Here is a 26658-nt window from a genome sequence, read left to right as displayed (position 1 = left end):
CCATCTACTGTTTCTACAACGGAGTCATAGGGACAAAGGCAACTGGAAAGCCCAGGATAAAGCAGAAGTTTCCTCTTCTGTTTCGAAACACAGGATAAAATCCACACGTACAGAAGCAGGCAATGTGTTTGTAAAAAAGTAGAAGCTCTGAGACAGTTGTGAGCCAGAATCTCAATTTGTAATGATAATGTCACAGTCAGGATTTCAAAAAGTCTGTACCCTCACTCAATGCCCATTTTTCTATACTATCAACTAATTTTTTTTATTTTTTTTTTTACCTGTGGCAAGGGGGGTGCTGGTGCCAGATTTACGTCATTTTGGCTTGGAAATTCTCCAACAACAGGACCTATTTAAGAAAATTAACTTAGAAAGACTGCAGCTTCTAAAATATCTTCTCAAAGAAGCTACTTCTTAAGTTAGACAAATAGCTAAAAGTACAGTTTATGAATTTTAAGAACCCTGCCTGTAGTTTTTCCTTAGCAGAACCAAGCACCTAATTTATACTCCTAAATATCCCCGATCAATAAATAGTTTAACTGATAGATACATATACTATTGACTGAATTTGTGTGAAGCAAGGATAACATCTTATGGCCAGTTACAACATCTGTGTTCTACATCTGTGTTCCCTATATATTTTCCAGGGGCTACCCAACATCCTACAACTATTGCTCCCTTGTGGCAGACAGACCACTCTAATTTCATTTTTACATTTTAAAAGCATATTTATGTTCTTCCTACTCATGCATTTTATTAACAGCTAAAAGAACCTAATAAAGATCAGTCAGTCGTGGAAGTTAGAGATGGGAAAGTTATCTTAGACCCTCAGTGTCACAAAACACACACAACCTGATGCACGTTGACAAATGATTTTGCACAAAATGTCATGGAAAATTTTTCACCAATCTTGTAGATAATTAGTGAAACCATGTTTTATTTTTTACATTTTAACTCTAGAGAGGAGCAGGATAGTTAATAATAAATGACAGCTGAGTCTATTTTCCAACTGATTAGTTAATTAATTGGAAATGAAATCTAAATAAAATTATTAGCATGTGTATTTCAAGTATAGAATAATGTTTCATATTACCAATTGGAGGTTTATATATTTATTTCTTTCCTCAGAAATGCCCCAACAACAGACTGACATTTCACTGATGATCAGAACAGTCTATTCCATTTATACACAGACATACTAAATATGTATATTTTATTTTCCAGAACAAGGTGTTTCCAGGGTTTTTTTAGTGTCTTGTTATTAAAAATAGAAGTTGTACATTTTAGGACATACCATTTTAACATAGTTAGATACTTCAGAATGGGTGAAGGAATGCCAGGCTCATCATCTTTATTGTGTCTGGAAACCCACAACTATCGAACTTCCCTCAAATGAACTATTTTTAAATATCCTTGTGGAAAATACCTGGGTGAAAATACCTTCCTCCAAGAAGCCATAAACCACCTTTCCAGAATTTGGTTTCATAGTGCATTGTACTTGTACTGCACAACACACTGCTGTATTGCACTTTGTCTGACTTGAACAGGAATAAATTTAAAAATCTATGCAATACAATACTTACAGGAATCCATTTCCCTTGAAAGGACGTGTACGGATACCTTGTGTCTCCTGGGAGCATCTACTGCCAACATCTCCTACAGAAAGCAGCAAGGTCAGTTATTCAACAACAGAATCTAAGTGACAGCTAGCTTTTATCAGGAAGGGGAGCCATATGTTGTCTACGTATTACAAGGGATGACAACCATTTAACGTGCAACTTTAGTGGTAATTAATGTTAGAGTCAAATTTTGATTCTCTAAACCCTTGTTGGGCACGTCCCTGGAAATTTAACCAAAGTTCCAGTCCTTCACAGCTCTTAATGATTTCAGAACTGAGCTGCATGAGAGATCCAGTCTTGTGAAGTTCAGAAGCCCCAAGGAACTAGGGGTGAAATGCTGGCTCCATGGAAATCAACGAGAATTTTGCCATTGATTTCTATGGAATCAGGATTACACACTAGATATTTGGTCCTACAGAGTTTCTACAGAGCTGTAACGGCAGAGCCCAGCAGCCTTGGGGAAGCACATCAACCCTGAGCACAGATGTCAAAGTCAGTTGGGCCATCTCACCTAACTATGTATATGTTTCTAGTGTCCCTTCCCGCATCCTGGGACAACTGAATATTGATGCACTGTGTATTAGTACAAACATTAAAATGGATAGAAAGAAATCTACTCCAACTGGATGGAGTACTGGTACCTTGAACAACCATATAGGTTATCACTTATTAACCATCTGTTAAGGAAATCTCTTCTAGTAATTTTCAATTTGCGGCCTTTGATTTTTAATAGGTCTCTTTGTGTTTAACTAATTGATATATGTAGTGTAGTTGTAGCTGTGTTGGTCCCAGTATATTACCGAGACGAGGTGGGTGAGGGAATCTCTTTTATTGGACAAACTTCTGTTGATGAGAGAGACAAGCTTTCGAGCCACACAGAGCTCTTTGCCAGGTCTGGAAAAGAAACTTCCAGTCTCACAGCAAAATGTGAGGCGAAGAGATTGTTTAGCATAACTAGTTAACACACATTCTCAGGGACCATTCTACCACCACCTTCCCACTAAACTCTCTCTGGAACACTCCCACACTAGCATCAACTTCCTGGACATCACAATCGGCTTGAACAATGGAACCCTACAGACAACCATATACCAGAAACTCATGGATCACCACATCTACCTTCACAGATCCACTAACCATCCCAAACACACTAAGGCTTTGTCTACACCAGCACTTTTGTCGGCAAAACTTTTGTCAGTCAGGGGTGTGAAAAAACCACACCCCTGACTAACATAAGTTTCACCAACAAAGGCACCGATGTGGACAGTGCTATGTTGGCGGGAGACAGACTTTCGCTGACATAGCTACCACTACTTGTTGGGGGTAGTTACTTATGCCAGCAGGAGAGCTCTCTCCTGTCAGCATAAAGTAGCTACATAGGAGACCTTGTAATTGCACAGCTGCAGCGGTACAGCTGTGCTGCTGTAAGGACCATACTGTAGACATGGCCTAAGAAATGTGTTATCTACAGCCAGGCACTCATAGCACAGAATATGCACCTTAACAGACTTAAAACCATCTTCCCCAAACAAGGACACTCATCCAGAGAAATATATCACATCCTGGAATGGGCACCCAAATACCCAGAGAGCACCTGCTTCAATAAAGAAACAAAACCCTCTCTGACCGCACTACTCTAGTTGTCACCTACCCCCCACCCACCACTGGAACCCATATGAGGGATCAAACAAACAAACAACTACACCATATACTTGATGGGGACCATCTTAAAAAAAAAAAATTTCTTGAAGCCCCTCTTCTGGCCTTCAAACAACCCTCCCAACCTCTCCAAGCTCAGCATCAGAAGCAAGCTCCCCGCAGACCAGGACACAGCAACTCAAAGCAGCACCAGACCCTGCCAGAACAGATGCAAAACTTGAACACATCTCCACTGCTTACAATAACCAACACCTCCCACAATACACCTTTCAAGATCCATGAATCCTACATATGCCTATCACAACATGTAGTGTATCTCAACCAGTTCATTAAATGCTCCAATAACAATTGTGTAGGTGTAACCAGACAATTACTATTCTCTCGAATAAACTCACACAGGAAAATGATAAAAGACAAAAACACCGTATCACCTGTGCGTGAAACCTTTTTCACGAAGTTATCACTCTGTATCTGACCTATCAGTCCTCAACCTCAAAGGAAACCTGTACTAACACTTACAAAAGACAAGCTTGGGAGCTTAAATTCATCACTGTGCTAGACACCAAAAATCATGGACTGAGACACTGGGTTTAGGCTTATTACAACAATCTGTAACCCACTAACTCCTCTTTTTGTCCTATGACTGCAGAGGTATTGATGGGTCACTTACAGTATGTGTTAACTACTTACACTAAACAATCTGTTCCGCTTTTCATTTTGCTGCAAGGCTGGGAGTTCCTTTCCCAGATCTGACCAAGAGCTCTGTGTGGCTTGAAAGCTTGTCTCTCTCACCAACAGAAGTTGGTCCAATAAAAGATACCCCCTCACCCACCTTCTCTAACTAATTTATGTAATGACTATATAGGCGAGATAAATCATTAAAGAAAAATAACTTGATAAATAATTTGTTGTTTGAATCAGCCTATCAGCAAAAGACTAACACCATTAGTCAAATTATGATGGGAAATTCTGCCAATAGATGGGTCTTACAATTTGTCTAGCTCTCATAAGAGAGTCCATAGCAAAATTAAAATAAAAAGCACAAAAAGGGCAAATCTTTGCAAGCACACCGAGAACCACCCAACAATTTACTACTCTATAAGAAAACAAATTCAGCTCATTTAAAAAAAAAAAATGTATCTTCTACATGAACAGATCACATTTAAGCTGCATATGGGGATGAAAGGATACATACTTCAAACACACTAACATACATCATTGCAGTCTCATATCATTCTTAAAAGATCCGAATAAGTCTCTTCACTATTTTTTACTTCCATGCATTCTCAATAATCGACCTCTACATATCTACTGAAGAAGCATACCTCTTCCTGGTTAAAGGAAAATAATTATTTTTCCATCTGTGCTGGATGTGTTAGATTTTTAGTTGGTTTTGTGTGCGCATCTCACCAGTCATTTAAGATCCATAACAGTTTCCCGAGTCCATGCACTGAATTAATTATTTATTTGGGAATAAAGTTATTTTACTGGGAACTATAACTATTCCTGATTGAATCTGGGGTAGGTCAATATTGATTGAAAGTCACTACTATCTGACAGTTGGTCAGTAGTATTTATGAAATTAAGTTGCCTGCTAGCAAAGAGGTGTCCACCTCACAAATGACAACCTGGCTGGCAGTCTCACCAAAGCCCAAGAATTAAATGGGCATAGCAATTACTGCTTATTTCCATAGAAGGCAACTGTAGCTAACAAAAGTTTTTCTGTGTGACCAGGGCCACTGGAAAACCACAGAGATATTAGCATATTCTGCTGAAACTTGACCTCAATCTCTCTGGAAAGTTTACTATATTTTTATATATAGTCTTTCTGGAACTTGGGGTAAATGGTCCACAGTGAGGGAAGATATGCTTGCACAGTGCTGGTTAGTAAACTGGCCATGCTGCTACCAGTTCCACAGAATATCTGGGAAACTGCAGAGTGAATCCTGCTGCAGCTAATTCTCTAGGACATCAAGTAGTTTGGGGATGGGGTGAATTGGACTTTATACCATTTCCTTCAGATCCACTGACCCTGGCAGAGGAATAGGCCCATGCTCTGTTGCTTAGAAATCTTCTATTTGTGCCATGGGTCAGGGAAGTCTGGTCAGAATTCTTACATGATTTCTGTATCCTTTCAAGAATATCTCAACTGCTTCTGAAGAAAAAATGGCAAACCGCATTTTCCAGTGGAGAACAGCAACATTTATAGGATATTGAAGATTTTCTACAGCATGAATTTCCAGGTAAAAAAAAAAAAAAAAAAAAAAACAGGAACAAATGAACTCCCTAAGACTATCATTAGTGATAATGAAGGTAAGAGAATCTCAGATACATGAACAGATTTGTTGGTATCTATAATATTTTTCAAAGTGCTCCTTTCGCTGTCAGCTGCTCTGCAAGTAATAAAACTACATGAATATTTTGAAATATTGTGAAAAAGATGTGCAACCTATCTTTTGCAGCATAGAAAAACGGTTACTCACCCTCTTGTAACTGTTTTTCTTGGAGATGTATTGTTCATGTCCATTCCAATCAGGTGTGCATGCACCGTGTGCACAGTTGCCAGAAATTTTTCCCCAGCAGCTCCCATTGGGTCAGCTATGGAGCCCCGTGGAGAGGTGCCTTCATGGCGCTCAGGGACCCTGCCAACGTGGCCCCTCCTCAGTTCCTTCTTGCCGGCTTCTCTGACAGAGGGGTTGGAGGGTGGGTATAGGAATGGATGTGAACACCACATCTCGAAGAACAACAGTTACAAGAAGGTGAGTAACCGTTTTTTCTTCTTTGAGTGCTCGTTCATATCGATTCCAGTCAGGTGACTCCCAAGCTCTACCCTGGAGCTGGGGTCGGCATTAAGGAATCGCCGATTGGAGCACCGCTCAGCCGAAAGCTGCATCATCTCTAGCATGCTGTGAGATGGTATAGTGAGAGGTGAATGTATTCACCAAGTACCTGGCCTGCAGATTTCCAGTATCGGGACCTGGGCCAGAAACGCAGCTGACGAGGCCTGTGCTCTTGTGGAATGAGCCTTAAGAGGCGGGGCTGGGACATTGGTCAGCTCATAACATGTGCAAACACAGGCCGTGATCCAGGAAGATAATCTTTGAGATGAAACTGGAAGTCCTTTCATGCGGACTGCCACAAACAGCTGGTTCGACCTCCTGAACAGCTTTGTGGGCTCAATGTAGAATGCTAAATGTCCGCCAAACATCCAGTGAGTGCAGCCTTTGCTCTTGGATACTGTTGCGTGGCTTGGGAGAGAAGACAGGTAGAAAAATGTCTTGGCTAGTATGGAATTGTGACATTACCTTAGGGGAGAAAGGCCGGGTGAGATCTGAGTTGCATCTTGTCCTTGTGGAAGACCATGTAGGGTGGATCGGAGGTAAGGGCCTTTAACTCCGACACCCTCCTGGCTGATGTGATGGCGACCAGGAAGGCTAGCTTCCACGAAAGGTAGCGAAGTCAGCAAATAGCCAGCGGTTCGAATTGGGGTCCCATAATCTGGAGAGGACCAGGTTAAGGTCCCATGACGGAAGAGGCTGTCTAACCCAAGGATATAGCTGTTCCAGGCTCTTAAGGAAATGTCCTACCATAGGGTTAGCGTCCAGATGTGCCCGGATGGAAAGCCAAGATAGCAGCAAGGTGTACTTTGATGGATGATGCTGCCAGGCCTTGTTGGTTGAGATACAGAAGGTACTCCAGGATGAGTGATATAGACGCCTGAGTGGAGGAGTGTAATGTTGGGCACACCAGCAAATGAACCTCTTCCACTTGGCCAGATAAGTGGTTTTGGTAGATGGTTTTCTGCTGCTGAGCAGGACCTTTCTTAGTGGCTCCGAGCACAGGAGTGCCATTGGGTTTAGCCATGAAGCTTCCAAGCCATGAGATGGAGGGACTAGAAGTCCAGGTGGTACAGGCGACCGTGATCCTATGTGATCAGATCGGGGTAGAGTGGTAACACGATAGGAGTGTCCATTGACTGCTCCAGAAGCGTAGGTACCAGTGTTGGCGGGGCCATGCCGGGGCCAAAAAAATTACTTTTGCTCTGTCTCTATGGATTTTCAGCAGTACTCTGTACATGAATGGGAATGGCAGAAAGGCATATATGAGACGGTCTCCCCAGGGAAGCAGGAACGCATCCGAGATTGAACTCGGGCTGTGTTTCTGAAAGGAGCAGAACACTGGGCACCTCCTGTTGCTCTGGGTGGCAAACTGATCGACCTGGGGAAACCCGCACTTTTGGAAGATGGAATATATGATATCCAGACAGATGGCCCACTCGTGATTGCGAAACGATCTGCTGGTGGTCCGCTAGTTCATTCTGCACACTTGGGAGATAGAACGCTTCCAGGTGAATCGAGTGGGCTATGCAGAACTCCCATAGCTGAAGGGTCTCCCAACATGGGGGCGAAGAGGGGAAGAGTGGACTCCACCTTGCTTGTTGATGTAAAACATGGCCGTAGTGTTGGTGGTCATTACCCGCACACACTGGTCTTGGAGCCGGGATAGGAAGGTTTGGCATGCGAGCTGTACTGCTCTGAGCTCTCTGACATTGATACGCAGGGACAGCTTGTCCTGCGACCATAATCCTTGTGTCTGGAGCTCTCCCAGATGTGCCTCCCAACCCAGAACTGACGCGTCTGTTACGAGGGACAAGGAGGGCTGGGGGCTGTTGATGGGAACACCCTTGCAGATTGTGTGAGGGTTGAGCCACCATTGGAGGCACTTGAGTACTTGGTCTGTCACTCCCTGGGTGGTACACAGACGCGAGCCATGCTTGAAGTGGTCTGAGCCTCAGTCTGGCATGCCGGACCACCTAAGTGCAGGCTGCCATATGGCTGAGGAGACTCAGGTATCCCCTTGCGGTAGTGGTCAGGTACCAACTGAGGCTTTGGATAATGTCTGTCATGGTCTGAAATCAGGTGTCTGGCAGGAGCGCCCTTGCCTGCACCAAGTCCAGAACCACACTGATGAATTCTATTCTTTGAGTCGGTGAGTAGGTTGACTTGTTCACGTTGAGCAGGAGTCCCAGCCTCTCAAAAGTAGTTCTGACTAGTCAGACTTGAGACTTCACCTGCTCCCTGGTGTGCCTCCTGAGTAGCTAGTAGTCGAGGTAGGGATATACCTGCACCTTCCTCCTGCGGAGGAAGGCTGCTATGACCAACATACACTTGGTGAACACTCAGGGGCCTGTCGACAGACCGAAGGGGAGGACTGTGAACTGACAGTATTTGTGGCTGGCTACAAACCTCAGAAATCATCTGTGCGTGGGCCGAATAGCTATGTGAAAGTATGTGTCTTTCATGTCGAGGGTGGCATACCAGTCTCCTGGATCCAGGGAAGGAATAATAGTACTCAGAGAGAACATGCGGAACTTCAACTTCACCATGAACCTGGCCCAGAGTGGGTATAAGACCTGCTTTGCCTTGGGGATTAGGAAATACTCAGAGTAGAACCCCTTGCTCCTTAGCTCCTGAGGAACGTCCACCATTGCCCCTATGGCGAGGAGTGACTGCACCTCCTGGATAAGGAGTTGCTCGTGAGAAGGGTCCCTGAAGAGGGATGGGGAAGGGAGGGTGGGGAGGAGCAGAATTGGAGACAATATCCCACTTCTACCATGCGGAGAACCCAGTGGTCCGATGTTATTTGGGACCATGCACGGTAGAAGTGGGACAGACAATTCCGAAAGCAGGGCTGAGGATCTGGTATACAGTCTGGCACGTCATCCCCAGGCGCACCTTCAAAAGGCCTGCTTGGAGGCTGAGGAAGTGCGCGCTTGGCCCTGTGATGACGAGGGCTGGGACGGCTTATGCCTGCTGTTCCTACCTCGCATTCTAGAAAAGTCTTGCCTAGGGTGAGGTTGGTAGGGACATTGAGGGGATTCAGGCTTAAAAAGTGTTTTCGCTGAGCAGCTGGGGTATGCAACCCCAGTGATTTCATCGTCACCCTTGAATCCTTTAGGCTGTGTAGCCTGGAGTCTGTTTGCTCTGCGAATAATCCTGTCTCATCAAAGGACAGGTCCTGCAGAGTCTGTTGGACCTCTGGGGGTAGACTCGAAACTTGAAGCCATGAGGTCCTCCTCCGCCAAGTCACCAGCATCCAGTGTCTGCAAAGAGGTCTGTGCCACTGTCTTGCCCTCCTCCACAATGGCCCCAGACTTATCCCTGAACTCCAATGGTATTAGCTCCTTAAATTTGAGCATGGAGTTCCATGAGTTAAAATTTTATCTGCTCAGGACTGCCTGCTGATTAGCAATCCTGAGCTGTAAGCCTCCCGTGGAGTAGACTTTTCTACCAAAAAGGTCAAGGTTTTTTTTTTTTTTTTTTTAAAAAAAAAAAAAAAAAAAAAGAGTCCTTGGACTTAGGCGGGGGTCCCTGCTGCCCCTGCCTTTCATGTTCATTAACTGCAGACACCACCAAGAAGCAGGGCTGCGGGTAGGAGTATAGATACTCTTAACCCTTGGAGGGAATGAAGTATTTGCATTCTACTCCCCTGGCTGTCGGGGGGGATAGAGGCCGGGGTCTGCCACACAGTTTTGGTGTTGTTTTGAATGGTCCTAATGAGTGGCAGCGCCAATCAGGATGGACCTTTTAGGGCCAAAATGTCCACCACTGGATCCTCCTATTCCACCACCTCCTCGGCTTGTAAGCTCATGTTGCACGCCACCCCGCAGAATAGGTTCTGGTGGGCGTGACTATTTATGGGTGGTGGTCCTGAGACGAAAGTTCCTGCTACCATCACGTCTGGGGAAGAAGATGAGGATGCAGGTGAGGAAGTAGGTTATCCTGGGCCTGTTGGTCCATGGGGACCTCCTGCTCGACCTGCTGTTCCAGGTTGGTGACCACCTGTTCCACCGTAAGGGTGGGAGTCTTTGCTGGTGAAAGTGCTGTAGACTGAATCCCTTCAGCACCTCTGGGCACAGGGCGGCTGGCCGAGGCCGTCGGCAGCCTGGGCTCCGATGCCACTGACCAGAAACCCTTGGACAAGGTGCCCTGGGACTGGTGATATGCCCAGGGGGTCCAAAAAAGCCATTGAGCTGGTCCTTGCCATTGGGACAGCCATGGTATTGTACCCACATCAGGCTGTTGATGCGTTGACCGGTGCCAGTTCTGATGTGAGTATCTAGACCCCACGTCTGATTCTGAGGATGGGGACCAGGATCTAGATAGCCATGGCAGTGCCGATCAGAGCTGGCCAGGTGAGCGGTGCCACGAGGAAGGGGAGTGGTGCTGAGGCCTCGATCTCTACTGAGGTGATTAGTGACGTGATGATGATCAGCACCGGGAGCTGGCCCTCCGACGACCCAGGGCCGAGACAACCGGTGCTGCGAGTGAGAGCGGCACTGGGACTCCGAGCGGCGCTGGGAATCAGGACAGTGCCCCCTTTCTGGGGCCGGGGATCAGTGACATGGCGACGCGGGCGTGCGCATAATTGTCAGCTTGCCACGGGAGAAAAATAGTTGGCAACTGTTGGCATTATTTTTGGCTTGCTGGGGGGAAATTTTCGGCAACTGTACATATGGCGTGTGCACACCTGATTGGAATTGACGTGAACAAGCACTCGAAGAAACAGGTTTACAATTTCCAATAGTGGATATATATATAGTGTTATTACAGATGTCATGCTAATGTGAGTTGGGGTGAGGAGCCATACTTCCATTAGGTATGCAAAGTCCCACAAAAATCATCAGGAGTTTATAGATAAATAGTTCCCCATTGACTCTGAACTGTAATATTAAGACATCTGGATCAATCATGTTACCTTTATAAGACAGGTATAAATGTACTAACTTGCAATTCACACAAGCATATTTTTCTTTTAGTGCCTATGTTTCTTAGTGATAAAATTCTAAATATATGACTAACTTACCTTATAGAATTGTATGATATCATCCTTAGTCAGGGTCTTTAGAAACGCCACTTCAATGTTATCTGAACAACAAAATTTTAATTAAAACAAGTCGGCAAATAATAGCTAGTTATTATCATAGTATTTTTTCAAAGTACTTTTATTTCAAATTTAGACAGTGCAATTGACTGCAAATTATATGCTTTTCATTCTTAACTTACAAGCTACTATTTGAGTCTATGAAAAATAAATAGCAGTGGAAGCTTAAAATATTACACAAAATGAGCCCATTTGATTAAATGCGCTATACAGGACTAGAAAACAGCACACACTTTAAAATTAAAAAAAAAAAAAAAAAAAAAAAAAGAGTGAAACAGATTCATAACAGATACTGAATTTATTGATGGCTTTTTATTCACATTTATTATACTTAGGGAACCTTTTATTTAGGAAACAGCAAGATGGCATGAGTTTTAAAATATACAATAGCGAAAGAAAATGTGCATGGTCTTTAGTGTGCAGTGTGGTCTAAAGTGAAAAGGAAGGCCTTAAAATTAGTTTGCAGACAAAGTGACTCAGTAGCTATCGTATTTTACTAAATATAGATACATTTAAATGTATGTAAGTCCATTATATAATGCCATTATAAAAGTAATTATTACAGAAACAGAGCCTACCATAAGGGCCAGCGTAAAAGAAAGAGCAACCTTCAAATAAGGAGACTTGTGGGGCAGGAGGATCCAGTTTAAGAATTAAAACATGCAGGGTGATAAATATGTGACTAGGAAGTCAGAGGTGGATTGGCATGGTGAGTTTTGAAAATCAGAATGAAATTTTTAATTGAATTCAGAGATGATGGGAAGTCAGTGAAATTGACTGAACAGATGTTGCCCTGGTAGGGATGGTCATAAGTAAACATGGGTGGGGAAAAAAGTTTGATAACAAAGATTATTCAGACTTCTAGCCTATAGAGGAAAGTTAAGTTTGAATCACGTGTAGTGAAAGAGTAAGAAACATGGACAGAGAGGACTTTTTTCCCCTTTGCATGAGTTGACTAACTTCTGTTTTTGTCAATTCTAGTTACACAAAAACCTTCTACTAAATTCTTCTCAATCAATGTAGGTAGATGGGAACTAAAAGGATCAGGGAACAAGTCAAGAGAAATAAAGAATTGGGTATCATCTGAATAGAAGAGATGATCACAGATCAGGTTACAGATAGCAATGAGTCATCCTGGAGAGAGAAGATATATGAACAAGAAGGCAAAGGATGGAGACATCTGGGGCACTAGAAAGCAGGACAGAGGAGATGAAAAAGCAGCAGAGAGTAGGAATTTTCACGCTGCTCCCTATACCTGGAATGACATCTCATTGCCAGTATACCAAGGGACCTCACTCCTTTCAAAAATGTTTTCTGAAAGCTGTACTGAGGCCAATGTATAGGGCACTACAGGAGGATACACAGTTAAAGTAGTTTCCAATAGGACACTGACTACCCCAACAAAGCTGAACTTGGTACTGGCACAGGACAGAATGTTGAATGGAAAGCAGTGGAGAAGGCTACAGTGGAAAAGGTGGCCACAAAATGTACAGACCGTGTTTCCCAGAACCTTATTAAACAAAGGAAGGTTGGAGACTGTACTTCTGAGCAGTAACGTTCAGACACACACCAAATATAAGGCAGAGTAGATCTGACCCTAAAACCTAAAATGGGACAACTCTTTTATTTGAGAAGAAAATACATGTTTTAACTGTCAAACTGATTTATCTTTCTTGTGATAAACTGTATTTTAAAATGTTTACTAAGTAAATAGTGAACAAAGCCAAAATCTAAACTAGAATATTCCATTCCTTTTCTTTTGCTCGTTACCTTTTGGGAGGAGTGGGAGAGAAACATGTTTTTTTATGGCAAAAACCAATTTAGCTTTCTCTGTTTCAAGATGTACTAACTAATACAAAAAAAAGAAAAGGAGTACTTGTGGCACCTTAGAGACTAACAAATTTATTTGAGCATAAGCTTTCGTGAGCTACAGCTCTGTAGCTCACGAAAGCTTATGCTCAAATAAATTTGTCAGTCTCTAAGGTGCCACAAGTACTCCTTTTCTTTTTGCGAATACAGACTAACACAGCTATTCTGAAACCTAATACTACAAAACGATAATCCTATCTAGCTCAGAATATTTCAGATAAAGATTAAGAACTTGCTGGTGAAAAGAAAAAAAGGTTTAAAAGGATGAGCTAGAAGATAAAATGTTTCAATATTGATATAAATTATTTTTAATTAATTTTCAGTGAGAATGAGTTGGTCAAACTGGACAGTCTCTATGTAAAAGAATAAATGGACACAAATCAGACTTCAAGAATTATAACATTCAAAAACCAGTTGGAGAACACTTCAATCTCTCTGGTCACTTGATTACAGACCTAAAAGTGGCAATACTTCAACAAAAAAAACTTCAAAACAAAACAGACTCCAACGAGAGACTGCTGAATTGGAATTAATTTGCAAACTGGATACAATTAACTTAGGCTTGAATAGAGACTGGGAGTGGATGGGTCATTACACAAAGTAAAACTATTTCCCCATGTTTATCCCCCCCCCACTGTTCCTGGGACGTTCTTGTCAACTGCTGGAAATGGCCCACCTTGATTATCACTACAAAAGGTCCCCCTCCCCGCCCTTCTACTGGTAATAGCTCACCTTACGTGATCACTCTGGTTACAGTGTGTATGGTAACACCCATTGTTTCATGATCTCTATGTATATAAATCTCCCCACTGTATTTTCCACAGTATGCATCCGATGAAGTGAGCTGCAGCTCACGAAAGCTTCTGCTCAAATAAATTGGTTAGTCTCTAAGGTGCCACAAGTCCTCCTTTTCTTTTTGCAGACTAACTTAACAGACTAACATGGCTGCTACTCTGAAACCCGGGGGGAATACTATTATTCTCATCCTAAACACCTCTCCATTAATGTTTGTAATATTTAGAATATAAGATTAAATCTTAGAGTGACATCTCGACCTGCTCAGAACAGAGACCGACAACATCGTGGTTCAGACACAAGCTGTGGCCTACTCTAGTGCTCCCACTGTTGCTAGCACTAGTGGAGCTGCACTGGTAGCAGAAAGAGTGGGAAATTTTAGCAGGGAAAAAGCCTATTATAGAGGCTAAGAATGTATGCATTGTCGTAAGGACTGTGCAAGGTAAATATGACTGCTCTTAACACAGGCACTAGGTGCACATGTAGTACAATCTTTAAAAACACATACAAAAGAATTCAGGCTGACACAATGTCAATAAATAAAGCCTCCTATCATATATCCCACCCTTTACCACCCTTGGCCTACTGTAGTGGTTCATGGAACTCTGCAAAAAAAGAGCTGAAGATCAGTAAATGTGGGCTCTGGTCAACCAAGGAGGAGAGTAAATTTCAGAGCATAGGGTCTTTCACTGTGAATGTCCCCTGACAAATACTGCAAACTCAGGTATCCTAGTGGATATCTCCCAGGGTAGAAAGAAAGGACTAAAAGCACTCACACCACAAAGAAATGCATAAAATTATGTGCACAGAAGGCAAAAGATTAGGTCCCTAATAAATTCACTCCTATTCAGTGCAGCTGTAGTTGTAGCCAATTTGCAATCAAATGTTACTTTTAGAAACAAGTGATGCAGAACTTTTTAAAGATACTTGCTTATCTGGGCCTACAGTGTTAATATCAGTGCAAAACCTGTAAGTTTTCCAGTTGTAAGAGAAGTGTTACCTGCTCTCAGCTCTCTCCTTTATATAGTTGCATTCATTAATAGCCTGAACTGTCCTAATTAAACTGTTAAACATTTTAAGTGGAGTCCCCTGTGGGGTTTATAATATATTGGGTGAAATAGTGCCCCTGTTAAAGTCAATAGGCGTTTTCCCATTGACTTCAGTGAGGCCAGAATTTCACCCATTATCTTTACTGAAAATGCAAAGTATATTTGACTCCTCTTTTTTTTCTTGCCTTTCAAGTTATCTATTGTGTCCCTGAGAGATTCCTGCAGAATATTTGTGTAAATTTCTGTGACAAGTGGATAAGAGAAATGCAAGAATTTTCAGTTATTAAATTGTTTTATATTTAAATACAAGTGGAACTAATAGTATGTTTCAGCACTTCAGCCCTCAATTCCACATTTTCACCTGATAAACAATTTTCTGTTTTTCTTACCTCTGTCAAAGTTATACTGCTGGGAAATTATTTCTCCCCAGTATTTAGCACACTCTGCAGACAACTTCTTTGGTTTGTCTAGACGACGAATTGCTAAAGCTTGGATATGTTTCTGGAAGGCCTCCTCTGACATGTCTTCAATGCACTTCTCCATAGTTTTTAGGAAAGCTTCAACCCTGCTTTCTAAGTAGTGCGGTTGTTTTTCTGACTGAATAATAAATCGCAGTCCTTGTATGCCATTAGCCCGTCGCGGACCACTGAACACAATGTAACCTTGACAAAAAAGAAAAAATTGCAACTGGTTAACTACATCTATATCTATGTCCAGTAAAAAAGTTTCAATTTGCCTTCTCTTCAGTGAATTCTGGCTATTAACAATGCATGATACAGTGACCTTCTGTTCCTTATTTGTCAACAGGAAATACACCCTACCCCATATTTTAGCATGTTATTCGAAGTGTCACACACTAGAAATGAATGTATGATTTTACATTGTGTGTGATTCCATGAATAAAACATTGCAGTGTTCAAAAAATATAAGCTACATCTTGTATTTTTCAAAGTTTTCTTTTATTTCCCAAAATAGATGTGGTTGCCCTAGAGAGGAGAAAAAAAAAAAAGAATGAAGAAAGGTTGTTTGTCATTAATAGTTTCTGATACCCAGATAATAAGTGTTATTAGGTTGAGCATTCAGAATAATTACTTAGATCTACTATTTATATCGAGTATCAGAGGGGTAGCCATGTTTGCCGCTTTTACAGATCCAGACTAAGAGTCCTGTGGCACTTTATAGACTAACAGGCATATTGGAGCATAAGCTTTCATGGATGAATACCCAGCATCCGATGAAGTGGGTATTCATCCACGAAAGCTTATGCTCCAATACATCTGTTAGTCTATAAGGTGCCACAGGACTCTCTGTCTATTTTATATCTAGTTACTACTTCTCAGTTTTATAAACTTTCATTACACACACATGCACACACACAGCAGTGGAACAGTCTCATTTTGAAGTAATTTTTTCCATGTTAAACATTCACCACTGAGGTTTGGTACAACTGTGGGCAATTTACACATAGCAATGCACAGAAATGATTTTGGAATTCATTCTACCGACTATAAAAATGAATTTTACTAAATGGTCCTATTCATTGTCCATTACTATAGCCATGTTATGGTTAACATTCCAGCAGTTGTTTCCTCTATAAAGCTGTACTACTCTCTCAGTGTATTATATACTGAAAAATATCCTATGGTTTAAAACTTTAAGATTCTCAGGACAGAAGGAGGACAGTGATCCTTGTTGAAATCCATACGAAAAGGGAAATTCTTAGTAAAATGATCAAATCTCCAACACTGGGTTAATACCTCTATTACACACAATGGGCCCTATCTGTAACATTATGCAGCTGTACAGAGCTGTGCCTAGATACTAGAAACGTGATCCCTTAACTGTTCATGTCCATGTTTACATAGGTTTAAGTTAGAACCCTATTGGTCTTTTATTACCTTTTTTCTCTCTCCAAATTAATATTCATTTTGGAAGATCTCTTTTCCAAGTTGATAACTTACATCATAATATAATATTGGATGGATGTGGGATTTACTCAAAGTCTTTACTCAGCCTAGCAGGGCATTTTGTGCTCGGTATTCTCCATTTTCATGCAACCCCCCTCCCCGCCCCCCCCCCCACCCCATACTGCTTACATTGTGGGTCACTTGTACTTCAAACATAGCATTAGTTTACCTAAGAATAGGATCCTTCATAATGAAAAAGTTCTATCCACATAATAGTTTTTATTGTTGTCATTACAGTAGCACGCAAAATGTACTATGTGCTGTACTAAGGAGGATATGGATATAGTTCATGCTCCAAAGAATTATATGTAGGCTTTAAGCTAAAAGTGATTCTTTAAGGTATGATTTGTGGCCTGGCATGCCATCTAAAAAAGACCATTCTATGTGTACTGTGTGTTGTGGAAGAAAGGGCAATGACAGCTTTGTGAAAGGAAGAGTGGTTTTACTATTGTAAACACCAGGCCTACCAGAGAGGCAAGTTTAATGAATGCAATTTAAGGAACTCAGCTAGGAGACCGTGAGGCTTCATTTTTTTCATTTTGTTGCAATTTGATAATTTAAACTCTCTTGTCTGGTAGTCTCTCTGCCTAATCTAATAGCAGCCACTGGATAAATCACGGGCAAACAGTGGCTCTGTCTCTGAGGTGGGAGAGGAATCCGAGAGTTGTAGAGGCACTGGTGAAAAATTTCATTTGAATTAGCTCTGATACATGTGCAGTCACATCCTTACTAACCATGAGTCATACCTATGGCTTTGTAAGCATTATTGCTTACCACTTCTCATAAAGGCTTTTTAGTCCTTAGTGTCACCGATTCTCAGTACTGCTCAGTTTTCTTCTGACAGTCATCTAGCTTTGGGAAGCTGATCTAATAATTCCATCCTCTCCTGTCATTCAGAGCTTTAGATGAGGTGACTTCCATATAACCATTAGACACCATTTTTTTCTGGAGTGAGGCAGTCTTCAAATATTTCAGTCTTGATCTTAAAATCTATGCTTGCTTCATCTCAGTTTACCTTTGTGAACTGTATATTCTTCGGGATCTCCATTAGTTAAAACAACATTTATTTACCAAATGTCCTTTAAATGGCATTCAGGGAGAAGGGTAGCAGCAGAGCTATAGAAAGTCTATCGTCATACTTATCCTTATTTATTACTGAGATATGGAGGATAACTCTGGGAAAACTCACCTAACTGTTCCTTGGTACGCAGAGTGTTGAAGCAAGGCTCTGATATAATTTGACAGAAGAGCTCCAAAAACATATTCTCAGAGGTACTCTGCATATCTGTTTGGTAATATATTTCTATGCCACAGTTGTTATGAACTTCATTCCTCTGTTGATAGACAAACCAACCTCCTAAAAGATAAAGTTAAAGTAATTAGAGAGAGAGAGAGAGAGAGAGAGAACCTCACACACACACACACACCCACCCACCCACCCCCACTCCCCCCTTCCCAAATAGAGTCCAAGGAGAAAAAACAAACAGTCTATCTGCAGATAGACTCTGATTACAAGAAAAAGACGCAAAGCAGATCTTCTATTAATAATCAGGCAACCTGTTTACTAACCTGTGGGAGAAAGATTTTTACAGTATGTTCACAAGGTTAACAAATCCTAGCCTGGCGAGTCAAATCGGTAAGTGAATTCCAAAAGCCAAGGGTCGTCACAGAGAACACCATGCCGATGCCTCCTCTCTTATAACGATCTCAAATGACTCTGCTGATTTCCCACTGATTAGACTTGGAGACTGCTGCACCCATCTAATCCCTACCTAGGGGTGGTCCCTATGGATCAGGGTTGAGGTGCATTTGTGTGGTTGGAGGGGAAGGTTGCACTGCCTCTCCCATGCTTTATTTGTTCTGTAAACAGAGGACTTCAATTTCTACAACAGTCAATCCAACAGATTTATAAAGCATTAAAATTAATTCAATGAGTAATACCAATAGCTTCTTTGGTACATGGCATTTCCTCTAGGCTAATGATCAGCTAGAGATTATGGCCTTTGGCTGTATATTAGCTATCTATTTGTACATATTCTCGGGAATTGTCTTCAATCTCTGTAGTAATTATTGCTTAAATCTTGACTCTTTGGCAGTGCAAAAAAATTTGGGTACTATAAATAAATTCTGTAAAATCACCCTAGGTTAAAAAATAATCAGCTGTTAGACATGGCAAGAAGTTATTTGGATAGAAATTACACTTTACTCAATGAAGCAAAGGCAGCACATCACTGAGTATACAAATGCAAAAAACGAAAGTCGCTCTCAAGGAGCTCTGGTCATTCAATGTGTACACTAATACCTCATACAGAATGAGGCAGGGTTCTCACTTTGACTGTGTAGAATGAGGGAGGGCTCACATTATATTTCACATGCACCTACACACAAAACATAAAATTTGAGTCGACTACCATATGCATGCATGGGCAAAGCCAGAAGAATGTTGGCACATCTTTGACATGGGTACTTTGTCCCTGCCAAATTTCAAAGTTCCACACCAAGATGCTAGAGCTATTGAGAGAAAGAAAAAGCAAAAAGCGAAAGAAAAAACTGCACAGCAGTGTTGGTCCCAATGTGAATAACGGCACCAGAGTGCCCCACTGTTCTGATGCCAAGGGTGGTGAAAGCTGCCAGGGAAGCATATGCGGCACAACTGCAGCAGTGCAGAGGAGTTTCCTGGTACTGGGGTCCCCCCATACCAATTCTGATACCATCTCTATCCCTACTACTGGAAGGGGAGTGCTGAGATGTGGTGCCAACAGGCACGAGGTTCAGTGGCTCGCTCCATTGGACAGGCTATAGATGGCACAGCCCTGGAAAAATCCTAGACCAATGGCGAGGTCGGGATAAACACAGTCTGTACTGGTATTTCTCTCATCGGTAACAGACTCAACGGATGCCCGGTGGTGGTTTCTGACCTACCCACTCAGTACAGGGGAAGGGTCACAGGCACCCATGCCTGCCTTCCTGCCCACCGCCACCGGCTCCATGTCAGTCTACACTCTTCCTGAAGGAGGCAGAAGAGTTACCCCGAGAACTAGAGTGGTCATGGCTGGTCTTATGTGACATTTCTTTGGCACAGTTGACAGGTAACAGCTTCTCCACCTCTTCAGAGAGGCACCTACTCCCGCACGGGAAGCGGTCACAGTCTCGGAGCCTGATGAAGGCCTCTGTACTGGATCAGGCTGCATGGCCTGCTCGAGGTGAAAGTCCCAGGCCACCTGAGTCCTTTTATTGAACAATCTGCAGATCAAACAATGCTCTTTAAGGTGGTCCTTGCCAAGACAGAGCAGGCACCGCGTGTGGGGATCGTTGTTAGAGATCACTCCCCCACACGAAGGACAGTGTTTAAATCCTGGTGAGGGTATCAACAGGGAAAAAAACCTACTAAAAAGTTAACACTAACTATATACAATAAAAAACTACACTAAATCTGATTGCGAGGATGTAAGGTTATACCACACAGAGCTCCCACTCCAGCCATGGGCGGTAAGAAGGAACTGGGGGGTGGGAAGGGGTCAGGGTGGGGCCACCACCATGAGTGCTGCCCCTCTACGGGTATGGCTAGGCAAAACCTCTGGCTCCAGCGCACTAAGCATGCACACCCCTAATGGAATACAGGTCTGCGTCCACTTGAAGAACAGTTTTTACTTTAATGTTATTTTGCTTCAAACTGCTGTGCAAGCCACATGTCTGTATTCATCCTTCACATCAACACTCTAATATATTAAGCAGCTAAATACTATTTTATAGTTCTACAAAACAGTTACTGAGCATAACAGAAAGATTAAAGTTACAGACCTACATATACGACTTTTCATATAATGATATTTCCCATTTAATTCTGCAAGATTTACAGCGCAAAATCATTTGAAGTTGATTTTTAGACAAACTACAGGTAATATTCACTTCAAAGGTCATTAGAAGACACCAGGAAACAGCTTTAAATTACCTCCTTTATTACATATAAAAAAAATGATTTAACTTACTGTCAGGCAGCTGCACTTCTCTGTATCTTACTAGCTGACTGGGAAGGAGGGGCTTTGTATGCGCATGCTCAATAAGAGTGTCCTCAACCATTTGCATAATTCCTAATGCAGCCTGGAAAAGAAGACATTAGTTACAGGTTTTTTATTTATTCCTTGACAATCCTAAATCTGGCAGCACACTGAAAGACCACAGTTATTCTTGGTGAGATGCAAAATCAGGACTGGAATGGTTAATTTAAAACTAAGTATAAGAAAGTGAAAAATAAAGTGGAAATAAGTGAGATTATTTTCCCTACATTAGATTATTTATTAATTTTATAATAACCCGGTACTACTGGTGAACACCTTCAGTTACATTAATCTTTACACATTTAGCTAAACATTTTGGACCTATTCTTAATATGCTCTCACTTTCTTACCCTTGAAGTATTTATCTATGCAAACTTGAAAACTGCATACAAACTAACCAATTTATATATACAAATGACATTTTGCTAGCTGTTAATTTGGTTTCTCCAAGTATTTCTATACCAGCACAGCTATTCACCCCATTTTGTTGCATTGGTGGAGTTAGGACTGTTGGGATCAAGGTAGTCCCTTTTATATGGGGATAAAAATCACAAGATTTCTTTTTCCTGTCTCCATCTGCTGGTAAGGCGCCTAGGAAAAATAATTTTGTCCAGCAGCCATTGACAACTGATAACTCAGTCTCCACAAGTGAAATTTACTTACTGTCTGATTAACAAGGTGCGGGCCTGACTTTAGGGCTGGAATTTTCAAAAAAGTCAAATGGAATCAGGCTCCAACTCCTAGTAAAAATAAATGGGAACCGAGTTCCTAACTCCCTTAGGTGAATCGCTTCCTAAAATCCTAAATATTTCCTTTAGGGAGGGACAACACAAAGTTTCAAAAGTAAACTAGAGCATCTTGAGTAAAAAATATTAGGACAACCATATTTTCTTATTCTTCAAATCTGAGATCCAGGTTTCCCTGGGAAAAGTCAACTAAAATTTTCTTCTCCTAGCCTGGCAGGCTATGCTGGCATACAGAGATGCTACAGAAAGCAGTTTTTAGACCCTAATTCAACAAAGCATTTAAACATGAGTAATCCTGCCCCTATTTGTCAAAGCACTTAAGCACAAGCTTCAGTCTCACGGAAGTCAATGGAATTTAAAGCAGGTAGTGTACTGTATAGGGATGGGATGACTGACATGCTTATAGCCCTTGCTGAGTTAGTGCCTTGGTGCCCACAAACACATCACACATAATTAAGTGAAAAAAGAAAAGAGAAGACCTTGTATGTACAGGCATGTGGCAGGGTAGCAGACCAGCTCTGTTACCATTTTTAATTGCTAACTATAAACTTCATTTGTTCTTTCAGAAACTTCATCAGATTTTTTTTTAAATACACTACAATATACAACATACAAACATCAATACACGACAATTAATATGGCAGGAAATGCTGAAGTAACATAGTTTGGATGCAATGTTGGTCATAGTTCTAAAGACAGGGAGTAAAATTTATAAAAGTGCCTAATCAACTTTCCATGAGACTTAGACTCCTAAGTTCCTTAGTCAGTTCTGAAAAAGAACCTTAGAATCTTAAGTCACTTGGGTACTGCTGAAAATTTTACCCAGAGGCTCCAATATGTGAATATACCCACAGATGTAGACTACAATGCTGTGCTTTAGTTATTAAATGTGGATGTTAAATAATATTTTAATTGAATAGGAGATCTTAAAATAGTTATTTTAAAATGATAAAAATTCAGATTTTCTTTTACTGCCTTAAATATAATTAGCTTTTTATAAATACACAATACAGTGTTTATTCCTAAGCCGTTCTAAAGTTATAGCCATTTTCAGTAAATCTACAGTTTCAACCTAAACAGTATCAAATACATAGGATATTTGAAGTTAAGGTGGTTTTATGAAAAGTTGGTCTTTAAAAAAAGAAAAGAAAAGGAGGGATTTCAGTAAATTACATTAAAAACTACACTTCAATGAAAAAAGTCTTTAAAACCTGACTGTGATGCTGGGGTGGGGGTGGGGTATGCGGTGTGTGTGAACAATATGTATGCCAACATTTTTTAGAAGTCTGGCCTCACGCAGATGTGTAACTTCAAACAGCTTGATTGTTAAGTGCCATGGATTACATGTTGAAAAGTATAGCAACTTATTACAAAATCTGCTTCAAAATTCTACGCAGAAGCCCAAACCTCTTACTCTGTTTCTGTTATGTAAACTCATAACACAAAAATGGTCTCTTGCAGAAAACCTGCAAAAGATCTGTAAATTTATGAAGGGAAAAAAAAGGGGGGGAAAGGGATTAGGGAAATATAGGAAATTTCAAGGTAAAGCCAAAATAATATAATATATATTCTACTCTAGAAAACAACAAATTACCATAGAATATGTATAACACGTTGGTGTCACTGTGAGCACTATTTGCCTACTATTAGCAGAAATCAACACCCTACCGTGGCAAACTACAAACATCAGAATAGAAGTCTAAGCATACAGGTAGATTGCAAGGAGCTCAGAAGAAGCTTGCGGTTCATTTCTGATCACCATGGTCTCCAAATTCATAGATGCACCATACATATATGCAGTGATATATATTTTTCTCTCTCCAATAGCCACCCACATGACTGCTTCCAGAAAACAACTTTTTCTCATGATTGGTTCGCATAATACATGCCAGCACAACACAGGGCTCAGTCCTGAGTAATTCTGTGGTGCTTTATAGAGGAATTTAATCACACCTTGTTCAGATATAGAGGGGGTTAGGAGGAAGATGGGATTAGTCTTTAGTTTACATTTCCAGACAAAAAATGTAAAAAAATTGAAACACAACTTTCCTGGAGCTCTTATTTAAAGCTCCAACTTTCTATATCCTATCCTTCTGGCTCTTTCCCTCTTTCGCTCACTGCTGCTGGCCACTTTCCTCTCCGTGCACTCACTGCTGACCTGAAGGGTTTTAAGATAGTCTGGTACTAGTGCACTTTCACTAGACTAGTACAGAAGCACTTCTGTCATGATACTATTGGGAATGCTGCTATATCAGCCCCAAGGGAATAGATGCAGCCATTTTAATATTTTAACTCTCTCACAAAGGTATTGTCACATCCAGTATTTGTAAATGAACTCAGATCTTTGGATAAAGGTGATACAGACATGCAACTCATTACAGGTTTAATGAAGGACACATTAAACAGTTTGTGCCTCTTACTAGCAGTACCCTCTTACTCGCACAAGGAAAAGGAACTAGAAGTCTGATTTATGGACCTACACACCTTAGCCTTGTACTAGATGCTTCACTTTGAAGGATTCTGATTTTTTTAACCTTTGCTAGTCAGCTCAGTCCCATGTCTGAAGCTTGTAAATGGAAAACCAGGATCTGTAGCAGTTACTTTTGCAGTCTAATTATTTACTGTAATGACATGCAATGCAGACTTTAAAATATTTAGATCATAAGCTGTTTTCTATTACAGTAAATCTCAAACACCAGCGTTCAAAGGGACATTGAGCCTGACAGAGCAGAAAAAACGTCATCATGATATACTTGCTGTAAAACAGCTAAAAATTAAGTGAAGACTATGAAATCATATTTGGCAAAAATTGTTTTAAAATTTGGGAAGATTAAATAAACCATTGGTTTTAAATCCTGTTTTTAATACACACTGTTTCTATTAAAGAAAATATCAGACCTGTTTTGTTATATTGCCATGGAGAAGAGCCTCGATGTGTAACCGTGACAACAGTTGAGATATAAAGGCCTTGAGGCGGAGAAGAGTGACATCTAGAATAGATAAACAGATAGTTAAATCAATCACATGATTTTTTTACATTAGAGGGAATTGACCTCATCATCAGCAGATAGGATGTGTTTCTTGGAGAAAAGGGAAAATCACAATCATCAAAAGCTTTGGATTTTCCCTTAAAAATTCATTGTTGGAAAATTTCCAGGTTTAAATATCAGCACTCATTGCATAGTTTGCTTTGCTTAGAATTCACATAGCATCTGACCCAGATTCCACTAAGAAAAACAACATCCCTGCTCTCCAATCATGCTGAACACACATTCACTCTCCAGAGAAAACAGTTACCATCATTTAGGTCGGGCTGAGAGATAAAGCTGTAGCTATTAACTACATAAAGAACATGTGGCTTATCCTTCTGGAAGTTACAGTACATTACTATCTAGACTAAATAATTTCTGAACTCAAATTTCATCGTCTGATGGTAATTAGCAATAAATCATACACAAAAAATTATTAATTTACAATATATATACCTGTACTTACGTACGTACACACACACACACACACACCTACCTGATTTTCATATTTTAAACACTTTTACAATCAGTATTACTCTTGTCCATAAAGCAAAATACAATTTACATATTAGAATCAATAGGCAGAATCAGCAGACTAAGACAGTCCCTTGGTAACGGCACAGACTTTGGAGCCAGGAGACCTGGGGTCCAATCACTGGCTCTGCCATAGCCTCCCTGTGTGACCTAGGAAAAGTCCCTTATTCTCTCTGTGCCTCATTTTCTTATCTGTAAAATGGGGATAATCACACTTTCCTATCTCAAAGGTGTGTTCTGAGGATAAATACATTAAAGACTGTGAGGCTCTGAGTTACTATTGTAATGGGGGGGGGTATACAAGTAGCTAAGATAGGTAGATATTTTTATCCTAAAAATATTAATACTTTTTCCAATAATTTTTCCTCTTACTTCAACCCCGACGAACGCCCTCCCAAAAAACACACACCATTTCCACTTCTTTCCTCACCCCACATCAATTATTAGTTGCTCTCACTTCTTTAGTCATAGCTTATATTTAAACTGTCTCCTGGAAAAGGCCAGGGGTCTCTTATTGTTTGTGTAATTAGTCTCTTAATTCTGACTTAAGAAACATTTGTCAGCAGTACATAGGGCTGGGGTCATCTGGTAGTGGTGGTGAGGATGATGGTAGTAAAAAAATCAAACCAAAAAATCATTGTCCCTCAAGCAGAACTTTAATGTTGCAAGACAATTAGACTTTAACCTCTTTGAATAGCAATTCAGTGTTAAATTGCCATGTTAAATACACTCAGTATTAAACTTTAAATAGATTACATTAAGGGACAGAAGTCAGTAAATAAAAAAGGATCTGCAATTCCTAGGAAGAGGAAGGGAATACCCTTTATCGGGCTGACCCTGCTCTCGCTGAAATTAATGCTAGTTTTGCCACTGACTTCGGTAGGGCCCATTGATAGTCACCTTACTTAACACTGTACAGACAACAGAACAAAACATTTAGGGCCCAGACCCAAAGCTACTCTGTACAGTCGGCCCATGCACTAGTATAAAGTCTAGGGTTGCCAACCTCCAAGATTGGCCTGGAGTCTCCAGGAATTAAAGATTAATCTTACATTAAAGATTATGTCATGTGGTGAAACCTCCAGGAATAAATCCAACCAAAATCGGCAACCCTAAAGCCCCCTATAGCGTGTACAGAGGACTGCTTGCATGGAGCAGCTTCAGGATCAGAACCTTAATAGTGGAATGCAACAATATAAAGTATAGTCAGTTTCTGACCATACTGGATTTTTTCTTTCCCTCTAAAAACATTATTTTTCATTGGCATCTTTTAGAGTTCAATACATCAACCAAGAATGATGAAATAACTATACTGCAGCACTATGCAGAAGCCAATCAGAATCAGGGCCTCACTGTACAAATACAGAGGTATTCCCAAGAGTTCCTGTTGGA

The 26658-nt window shown here is 41.0% G+C and overlaps 1 protein-coding gene across 4 annotated transcripts in view; it reads right to left on the bottom strand.

Annotated features, from left to right (window-relative positions):
- IDE (insulin degrading enzyme) overlaps positions 1 to 26658 on the bottom strand; it is a 99476-nt gene that overhangs the window by 3147 nt on the left and 69671 nt on the right. For all 4 annotated transcript variants that reach the window (XM_084634121.1, XM_084634118.1, XM_084634119.1 and 1 more), the window contains exons 18-24: positions 24602 to 24693; positions 20889 to 21000; positions 18089 to 18256; positions 15322 to 15594; positions 11142 to 11203; positions 1581 to 1653; positions 279 to 346 (exon numbers count right to left, since the gene is read on the bottom strand). In XM_084634121.1, the coding sequence (XP_084490247.1) occupies positions 279 to 346; positions 1581 to 1653; positions 11142 to 11203; positions 15322 to 15594; positions 18089 to 18256; positions 20889 to 21000; positions 24602 to 24693 (848 nt within the window). The remainder of the gene's footprint in view (positions 1 to 278; positions 347 to 1580; positions 1654 to 11141; positions 11204 to 15321; positions 15595 to 18088; positions 18257 to 20888; positions 21001 to 24601; positions 24694 to 26658) is intronic.

Source organism: Lepidochelys olivacea (genome assembly GCF_965140295.1).
Source record: "Lepidochelys olivacea isolate rLepOli2 genome assembly, chromosome: 7".
Classification (NCBI taxonomy): Eukaryota; Metazoa; Chordata; order Testudines; family Cheloniidae; genus Lepidochelys; species Lepidochelys olivacea.
The sequence above is the reverse complement of the archived record's forward strand: the minus strand, read 5'-3'. Positions and strand labels throughout refer to the sequence as shown.